This window comes from Pelodiscus sinensis, chromosome 2, assembly GCF_052426305.1.
Source record: "Pelodiscus sinensis isolate ZL-2025 chromosome 2, ASM5242630v1, whole genome shotgun sequence".
NCBI classification, from domain to species: Eukaryota; Metazoa; Chordata; order Testudines; family Trionychidae; genus Pelodiscus; species Pelodiscus sinensis.
The window spans coordinates 181,165,386-181,175,972 of record NC_143053.1 but is presented as its reverse complement, the minus strand read 5'-3'; the positions used below and the strand labels follow the sequence as shown (position 1 = coordinate 181,175,972).

At 37.6% G+C, this 10,587-nt stretch overlaps 1 protein-coding gene across 1 annotated transcript in view; it reads right to left on the bottom strand.

The window, feature by feature from the left end:
• Nucleotides 1-1,029: 1,029 nt before the first annotated feature.
• LARS2 (leucyl-tRNA synthetase 2, mitochondrial) overlaps nt 1,030-10,587 on the bottom strand; it is a 118,850-nt gene continuing 109,292 nt past the window's right edge. The window contains exons 20-21 of the mRNA XM_075921874.2: nt 3,889-4,016; nt 1,030-2,333 (exon numbers count right to left, since the gene is read on the bottom strand). Coding sequence (XP_075777989.2) covers nt 2,154-2,333; nt 3,889-4,016 — 308 coding nt within the window. The 3' untranslated portion in view covers nt 1,030-2,153. The remainder of the gene's footprint in view (nt 2,334-3,888; nt 4,017-10,587) is intronic.

Here is a 10,587-nt window from a genome sequence, read left to right as displayed (position 1 = left end):
GAAAGCACTCCTGTGCTAACAGCAATATTTACTGTGCTCTGCTGCTCAAGCTGGCAGTAACTGCAGCTTTCATTAAAAGGCACACAGATCTGTTGAGCTTACTGCATCTTTCTTATCCTCCTAGTAAATGAGGACAGTTTCTAATACCCTCCTACCTCCATGAAAACCTTGTCAAAATTGTTGCCTAAGGGACTTTGTAAATATTTGCAAGCAAAACTGTGCTAGGAGTTCTAAATGATAGTTTTAAAAACTTCTTTATTAGTCCTTATAGAGGCAACTGAACAGAGTTTTAAGAATTTATAGCAATGTGTATATTAGACTGGAATTAATTTTCAACTGAACCCTATGTTTGAATACCTGGCTAGATACATTTCTTTATGGCCAGGGTTTTTAAAGAATTACATACATTGTAAATATGCCAGCTGTGCCATATTTAATTGGTGTTTCTGTGTTGCAGAGGACTGTTGGTCACTCTGGTCCAACAGCCAGACCAAGTGGCTGGGAACCAGGAGAGTTAATTTCTGGAATTGAAAACTCAGCCCCACATTCTGTTTGCTAAGGCTGGTCTGTCTTTTAAGGCTGGAAGCAGTGGGGCTCTAACTGAATCTATCTCTGGCTTCTAGCTGCTTGGGTGACTGACTAGGCAATGAACTTGTTTATGACTACGGAGCAGCATGACTTTTCTGGTTTCTTTTCAGTTTAGGAGACAGACTGGTTGAAATGGCTCCCGGGTTGACAGACCTTTTTATTTGGCTAGCTGATTTATTTTTTTGGCTGGTTTTCTAGCTGCAAAGATGCCTCCTGTGTGGCTGTTTTATATGGCTACTTGATTCACTGCCTGTAAAGAACAAAGGTCATCGTACAGTAAAGCCTATAATTTTCTTTTTTAAGAAAACCCTTCCAAAGGACTGCAAATTCCTCCTCTTCCTTCATTAACATCTCCTTGTGCATATAACAAGTGATGTACTATATAAAAAAATGGCTCAACCAGTTCATGAGAATCACTCTGTGTTTTATGAAACAATCTCATTGACTTTAGGAACATAACTTTATTTGCACATAATGAAAACCACAGAAAAACAAGAGTTGCCAATTGGGTTCTAATATGAGAGCTCATGATGAACCAAAAAAGAATGCTATGTTTGCCTTCACCTGCTCTCCATTATTGTATCTAAGTCATCCTTTTTTACAGTGCCTCTGTAGCGCTCTGAGACATGCTATGTGTAAAAAACAAATTCTATTCTAGTCTGTTCAGAAGAATCTTTCCATAGTTTGTGAAAGTTGAAAAAGACAAATGTGACCTGATGGAAACAATACAGCATAAAGGACACTATTAAACCAGAATATACAAAAAGTATTTTGTTATAGTCTTAATTTGGCTGTCAAACATGCCCAAAGTGCACTAGCAAGGCTGTGTAAGGGAGCATCCATCCTAGTGGCTACATTACCCTAGCCACAATATAGTGCTAATTGATTCCTAAGAACACTACATGGCTCCAAAAATATTAATCAGGAAAAATGGTATTTCATATTAGTAAACCCAAATGTGATCCCTATCTAGGAAGCAGAGGCAACAGCTCATGATTCAATTATGGCTTACTGAACAAGTTGGGTAGCAAGTACTCACTACAGTAGTTTGGCTCTTCAATCACATTTACTTATATGGACAGAAGCCAAATCAATTTCCTAGTAAGATGCAGTTTAGAGATTGGCCCAGATACCCATGAACTGTAAGACACTTGAATACTGATGACATTGTAGGTTGTGCCCATTTCTAATGCCCTCTTAACTGCAGGTTCAGATATTTCTCCCAAATCACCCTTCTTTTGTTCTTTTGCCTCCTTTTCCTTATACTGCTGCTTCCTGTAGCATCCTGGCTTAGCCTGACAATATGGTGAAATAGCTTCCATCACCGATCAAACAGGAAACCCCAATACCTTGGTTTTTTTCTATGTTTAAATGAAGACTGACTTGACAAGAACAGCAACAATACAGTTTTGTCCAGTAAAGATTTTTCTGGTTTCTCCATTGTGAAATAGATTTCATAGAATCATAGATTTATATAAACATGATTGGTATTTTCAATGAGCTTCATGTTGGTGCATTCCATCAGCCACTCCTGGGCTAGCAGCTTTAGACAACACATTTTACCATTATTCTTGCAGTAGGAAGTTGATGAGGGTAGTTCTTGGAGACAGAAAAGTCTTTTTGATAGCACGTCCTTGGAGGTGTTTGATTCCCAGCTCACTCTGAAGAACAAGTTCATGGACTTCCTCAGCATTCTGGGCTACTCGGCGAGGCATACTAACTTTGCCAAAAGCTTTGTTATTGATCTGGAAAACAGAGACATGATATCAAGAATGGACCAGTTTAATAACTTCAGTCCTAAGGACTTCATAGCTACACTTCAATCCACTCTGTTATACTTGTAGGAAAGAATGGTACCAAACCTTTATCTCTTTCTTTGAGGCAGAGATTCTTGGCTAGAAAGAAAAAAAATAACCCCCAAAGGAGAGTGACTGATTCACAATATAGGCTTACAGTAACTTGAAAGAATGGCAATATGAAGTTCTCCTTACTGACGGTTTCTAGTATCAGCAGAATATACAACACTGGTATATTAAATGTTTGAGAACTGCACAAGCTGAACAAGGAGATAGCAGACCTAACTCTGGCAGATGGACATTTTAGATGGTCTGCTTCAGAGTTTTGCTTTGTCGTTGAATGATAAACTATAGATATTAAACCACAACATAATTTTACAATAAAAATTGGGACAGAAGAGATACCTCCAAAAGAGATTAAACTTAAACTAATTTTATAAAAATAGCCATCCATTTATTAACAAGATGATTATCCACAAAGCTAGGAGCAACTGCTAGGAACTCATCCCCCATAAAGGTAATGCTTTCCTTTGTTTGCCTGCTTTACAAAACAACTTCCGTCCTGGCTCTCTTTCAGCATGGCAAAATCATACAGTACTGCAAAATAACATCTACCTAGAGATTTATTTAAAATTATAGAATAGGCCCCTTCGGATACCTTTCCTCATTTCATCATTGCAGATTATTTCAGCCAATAAAACAGATAAAGGGAGGAGAGTGGACATCCCTCCTGAGCTCCTCCTCGCAATTTAAAACTAAAAGATTCAGAACCATAAAAGCTGTCAGATGTGTATGTTACTTCTGAAGATAATAAATGAAATCAACCTCAATCCTAAATTATATCTAGTGAGGTTTTTAGATATTTGTATTCAGTTTAACCATAGGCAGTGTGGTCAGTTTTGCCTGTAATTACATACTTTTTGTATAGATACAACATCAATGGACTAATAGATTAAAAATATGTAGGGGTCCCATAGCTAGTACTATGTTCATAGTTTCTGATTCAGATGCACTCAGCTTTGCTCTTGCATAAGCCAAATCTCTTAGGGTGCATCTACACTGCACCGTTTTTTCGCGATAACTAGCGTTATTTCAAAATAACAATGCGAGTATCTACATAGCCATTCTGTTATTCAAAATAATCTTGAAATAATGGATGGCTTATTCCAAAATATGTAAACCTCATTTTATGAGGAACAATGCCAATTTCAATTTAAAAATAAGATGTGTGTAGACACTTTACTGTTGCTATTTCAAAATAAGTGTGCAGTGTAGACGTACCACAGTCATACAGTTAACTTCATATTTTTTATTCTTGGTTTATCTCCTATCACCACTTCTCTTTTTCATCTGAGCAGAATTCTGAATTATCCAGCTTTCGTTCTTTCTTGAGTCAATCAGCAACATAAGACGTCAACTATGGTGCTCAAGAACAAAAACAACAGCACGTAAGCTAGTAATGTATTTACTGACCACTAATGAAACTCAGCTTGTAAACTCTTACCAGAACAGACATCTCTATGATATCTGGTTGTTGAAGGTATTCTGGGTCCACTTCAGGCCAAGACTGATGCAGCACATCGTCATCCCATTTATAATGCATACAAAGTTTATTCTGCACATGTGCCAAACCTACAACATAAAATTGATCAACTGCTGATCATACTTTAACCAAAACAATAAATCTTTTGAGTTTCATAAAGATGAATATGTCAAAAGATTATTTAATTTAAACCTTGTTGAAAGCTAATTCACTGGGAGGAAATAATATGGTTTAGTTTTGCATATTACAATCAGAAAGATATACCGTATTCAGAACTTTGAAAGGGACTGTTTTATATAATATTTAGGGATTCAAATGTGAATGTTTTTCAGATTATGGTTAGATTTCCAAAACCTTTGCTACTTTGCCATAAGGCACAGATATAGAAGGCCAGCTCTTATTCTGTTTTAATTCAAATTGATGCTACATTGTTACACACAACAGACTTTAATCTTACAGCCAGTCAATTTTCTACACTCTTCAAGACTGCACCTTCTTCTTACATAATCACAGTTTAATCTCAATCTCACATAATGTATTCAATATGATACTTTTCACATTTAAATCACTAACCCTCATTTCCCCATTTCTATAAGATGTCGTATTCGACTATTTGCAAGGCTGTGTAACAGATGTCTGCAAAGTGTTCTGACACTCTCAAATAAAAGGCTCTATAGAATTTAAGTATAAACATTATTGCACTCTTTCACACTGCCTGAAATGTGTTACATTTTCATTTTGTCTATTGCTACAGGTTAACTTTCTATAAATACTACTTATCAGACAGACTTTATTCTTAAATATGGAAATAAAAATACTTAATTTACTCCTGTTGTGTGATGAAATGAACTTGAACATCTACAAAAATATCTGAAAATGAAACTGATGCTGCCAATTGTCACTGTAATTATTTGTTTCTTATAAAATCAAGTAATTTTCCACTTACAAATACATTATGTATTTCAATGAGAACACAATTCTAAATATTTTTTTAAACTAAAATTCAAATCAGAATTGCAAATCCACAGCAACTGACCAGACGTGTAGTTGAAAATGTGCATATCTTGTCAACATACAGTTACAAACTCAAGAGGGAAAAAAAGTCAAACACATATATGCGTTTTCAGTGACTCAAACAATAGAATAAGGAAAAACAATGGTCTAAGAAGTATAGCCCCAAGAGATTTGCTCAGAATCAGCTTATGAAGCAATTTTAAAAAAAGGAAGAAAAAAAAGCATTTCATAGAGACAAAAAGAGAATCCATGGTATTCCAGGAATAACAAATATATTTATCATAATAGTTAGAGGTCAGGCAAACGTACCAAATAAAAGCAAATGAAAGGAGAGGTACAGTTTAACTCTCTTAAAATTAAAGTCAGAAGAAGTTGCAGTCAAGCCATTTCTCTAAGTGACATGGATACGCTAGCTATTTCCTTAATGACTCAGAAAGGGGGTGGATTGGTGGGAGTTATTTCTGATCACAAGCTATGCAAGCATTTCCTAAGTGTGACAATAGAGGCTCCAATCTTGTTAAGTAAATATCTGACAAAATGCTTTATTGGGGGTATGGCTTTTTCTGTGACAGGAGTACTGAAACCAAGAAAGCAAAACTGAAGAAATCAAAGAGCAGAAATCTTCAAAGTGAAGATTCATTTTCCCATTGACTTAAAAAAAAAAAAAAAAGCTGCTACAGATTCATCTCCTTTTGGCTTTTGCATGCAGAGATGAGCTCACTTCTTTCCAAATGATCACATGCCGTGAGGAAAAGCATGCACACAGGCCACTCCTTATTTTCCTGTTTAAATGGATTCTTCACACTATTGCAAAAGTATCTTCTAAAGGTGAGAGACAACACCAAAGGGGCAGAAACTGGGTCACTCATCATCTCATAAAAAAGCAAAAAGAAAATATTCTTCAGTCAATCCAGAATATTAATGAAGTGAAAAGTGTCACTCTTTTTTAATTATCAGAGGGGTAGCCGTGTTAGTCTTTTTTAATGATTCTTTTGCTACAAGACATGTCACCAGTTACAAAGATTAAGCCCACCTATATTTAAAAAAATTTGAAAAAAATATCAACAGGGCTGGTTTCAGAAAATGCATTAGACAGGAAACCAAAATGAAGGTTTCACATGCCTGCCTAGTTGGTTTCCTGTCTTAATTCACATTCTGTAATCTCCAGAACACAGGCAATGCTATCACCATTTATTACATAATTTCAGAACAAATCAACAGCCTCCTTTTGAAATAACGCATTCTGCTGTACTATATGAAAATGATTTGACCCTATTACCAGAATTATCTTTTGAAACTATTACTTTGGTCTTGCTTATGGGCCTATGATTCAAGTTAAAATGCAACACTGTAAAAGGTGGAAACAAACACTGGTGAGTATGAAAGAGTGGATTATGGTGAAGGGAAGACATGATTTACAGCAGCAAAATCAGGCAAATGCTTTGATTAGTAGTGTGAAAGTCATGTGAATATCACAAGAATAATACTTCCCATAAAATATTGTTTTTTTGGTAGAGAAATTACATATTATTGGTTACATAAAATGTATTTGAGGAGGGAAAGGGGAAGCATGGCAGCTCACAAATCACATTTGCATAGTTGTTGCAATCTTACAGGGCCACATGAAAACAATGGATGCAATTAAACCAAAAAAACCTGTAACCATACTTTTCAGCAGCACTAAAGCTGCACTGGTGCTGGCAAATGAGTACAAATGTTTCTAGTGTACATAAGGTCAAAGAGGCATGTAGCGTGGGATGAGGGAGGGAGAGGAGTCAAAAGAAGTATGCAGAGACAGAGAAGCAAATGGTAGAGCTATGGAGAGATGGAAGAGGAATGATTGAATGTAACATGGGTGGTGAGAAAAAGCCAGTGGAGGGGTGTGGCCAGAGTTTAAGGCAAGGGGGTTTTAGGCAGAAATGGAAATATTAGAAGGATCAGCGCAGGGTGATCATAAACAAATGTGATGCAAGTATTTGTTATTCAAGAGTTATATTAGCAATCTCTGGGTTTGGCAGAGACAAAATAATGGGAGCCTGAATTGAGTACAATATCATTACACGGACAAATGAAGTGTTCTCAAGAAGCTCTGTACAGCCATTAACAATATTTAGCAGATTTTCATGTTTTATCAGTATGCTATTCATCTCTACAATTAATTCCAGTGTACTGTCATCACATGATTTTCCCATTACATAAAATCAAACCAGGGGAATATCAGGATACACATTTGGCATAGCTGTAGACCACACGGTATATGCAACAGCTGAGATATTAAGTGACTATCATAGTTTCCAAACAGCTAGGAAGAAAACTGTGCAATATAAGTTGAACCTCTCTAAACTGGGACAACATCCATGGTCCGGCAGGACCACAAATGCTCCAGGACCAGGTTCCTGGTGGAGGGCTGGGACCCTTGCAGGACAGCGAGTTGCCACTAGGGCCGGGAGAGTGGGGGCAGAGAGTGGGGGCAGAAATGACCCTCTCTGGTCTGGCAAAAATCCCTCATCTGGACCGGTTAGGTCCCCAGGGTGCTGGACCAAAGAGGTCCAACCCGTAGTACTACACAAGTGGATATCTAAAGCTAACCTTAGCTGAATATAGTCCCATGGGGGGACTCCCATGTATGTCGCACAGCAGGAATCCATGAACACCCAACAGAGGTGTAGGCCTCTAGAGCCAGAGTTTTGGTATGCTCTCCCATTTAGCTTATTCCAAGTCTATCTTTCTGACCATGGCTGACCATAGCTTTTCTTTCTCAAGTTCATGCAGATTTATTATTTTTGGCTTGACAAGAAACTGGTGGTATGGGATTGTATACTGGATCAGGATTATTTTGATATTGGGCCATGTTGCATAGTGGAGTTTCTGCTTTTAGATTTTTGAGAGGACATAGATAATGTACTCAAAGGCCTTCAGGTTTTGTGAGCCATGAAAAAACAAGTGTATTGCTAAATTAAAAACATTTCACACTGCACCTAAACTAGCTTTGCACAATTACTATTATTGACCTGGCTTGTGAGGTACATTGTCCTAGGCCATCCTGAGTCATTCTTTCCTGCACAGGATAAATGACTCAGAAACCCTCTTCTCTAGCTCTACAACTCCTCACCACTCTCTCTCTCTGAGTATTGTGCCTGGTACTTCTCGGAGACTCTTCAAGGACATGTACAGAGCATCACAATCTGTCAAGAAAGCTCTACAAAGAGCAGAGTTCAGATGAGGAAGACCAAAAATATCAAAATTGTTAAGTATGTGGTTTGTGCAAGTACAAAGCAAAATTACCTTTCCTTTAAGTAATTTTAGTGTAATTTTTACTTAGCCCTTATTCTTCAGATAAAACTCTGACAGCAGCCAGTGGTGGTTTTCCCTAAACAAGGACTGAGTTAAAACTGAATCAGGATTTCAAGAATGAGACTATTGTAATGACTGTTAATTTGTTGCCAAGATAATTATGACATCATAAATACCAGTACTCATTATCAATGTCAATAAATCATAAAAAATGGATGAAGTGACCATGCTTGTTTAACCAGTATCTTTCACATGGTGCTTTCATCTTTTCAGGTCTAGCACAAATGAAACTTCTCAAAACAAGCAACTACACAACCATTGCCTGCATGATTAAATACTGGGCAAACACAACTACACAAAAAGAATCTCAAATTTAGCAGTGGTGCATGTATATTCCTCAGATACAAGGTTTCAGGAAGGAAATAGATTTCCTCATCCTGTTAGTGTTCACAGACTGCCAAAATGTATGTCAGCCTGATGAACTCTTCCCACATTGAGGGGCTATATTAATTTTTTTTTTTGGCATGGCACAGCATGTACTGTGTAACAGAGTTAAGATGACACATCAGAGACACTAGTAATAGTCCCTGCCCTAAGCTGGAGAAAGGGCTACTTCCCAAAAAAGTAAGATACAAAAATATCAAAGCACCGTAACTACTCAGTTGTTATTCTGCCACTGATGAAAGTTAATAAATGTATCAGACTGCATTCAAATAGTCTTTCCCTTTATTCAAACTGGAAAAATGTATGTTTCTTTGCTTAGCTAAAGTTCTGCTTGAAATATATAAACAAAATGGTCACATTTTCATATGGCACCAAACAAATAAAGTAACTTTCAATCACCGATGTGCAGAAATTATTGAGTTTTCATTCTAGTTTACAAAAATGTTCCTTTCTTGTGCATTATAATCTATTTTAAAAGGGTTATATTACAAGGGTAAGTCAAAAAGTATCCGCAAAGTGTTCATTTTTGTTTTTGCAATTGGCCCAACTGCTGAATTAGTGTGCAACCATAAGCACGGAACCTCCCTATATTGTAGTGACATATTTGGCCTTGACTGTTCAGATGTCTTTCACCACTAGTGGGGTCAACATGGCCGCTCTGCTTACCACATGCACCAAAGAAGAGCAGTGTGCAGTGATTTGATTTTTGTGGGCTGAAGGTATAAGAGGTGCGGAAATTCATCGAAGACTATCAGCACAGTACGGTGACAGTGTTTTGCCGCAGCAAAGCGTGTACAAATGGATTGACATGTTCAAAAATGGCTGAACAAGTATCACTGATGAAGAACGATCAGGGCGCCCATCCACATCGACTACTGAAAGGAACATTGAACAAGTCTGCACGCTGATGCTCGAAAACAGGCGGGTGACTGTCAAAGTGGCAAACCAACTGCAAATTAGTCACGGGTCTGCCTGTGAAATCCACCACAAACTTCGCTTCAGTAAAGTTTTGCAAGGTGGGATCCCAAACAACTTAAGGAACAGCACATACGTAACTGTTTAGACATCTGTAACCACCTTTTGAACTGGTATCATGAGGAAGGTGAAGCTTTTTTGAGTCGCATTGTCACTGGTGATGACACGTGGATCCACCATTATGAGCCAGAGAGCAAACATCAGAGAGACCCCTCAAAGATGCTTTAAGAGGCCGTTGTTTTGCCAGCAATCATGATTTGAAGGAGGCGGTGCATACATGACTTGCCGCCCTGGCTGAAAACATTTTTTTCTGAAGGCATACAAAAGCTTGTGCGACGCTGGACTAAGTGTGTTGAAAAGCAGGGGAACTATGTTGAAAAATGATACACTTAAGAGTTCTGTATTGCTGTTGTGTTAATTTTAATAAATATATTGCGGATACTTTTTGACTTACCCTCATACAAGGCTAAATATTACACCAGAGGGATCCTGTGACATCAAGCCAAGAGTCCTGATTGTGAGTGGTTTGTTATTGGATCATAAGAAATCACCTCTGTTGTGATGTCTACAAAACACTTGACAATAGCTAGGATGTTGGTGTGCTGTGACCAATCTCATCACACTAACTACACCTGTTTCCATGTTAGCTTGTGTTCTCCCTGTCTGTTGTTTTTTCTTACCGTCTTTTGTCATGTATGTAGATTGTAAGTTCTCTTGGGGAGGGTCTGTCTTTTTGTGATGTGTGTATATAGTGTTGAGCACAAGGGGGGCCCCGATTGAAGAGTCTTGGTGCAACTGAAATTAAATAATGACGATAGTTTAAAGCACAATTTTTCTGTTGCGATTTCTTCTTACACACTTCATTCTTGCTTCAAAGGATTAGATTTTTATTGGCAAATGTTGGAACACCTCAATTTCAATGTATACCCAGAC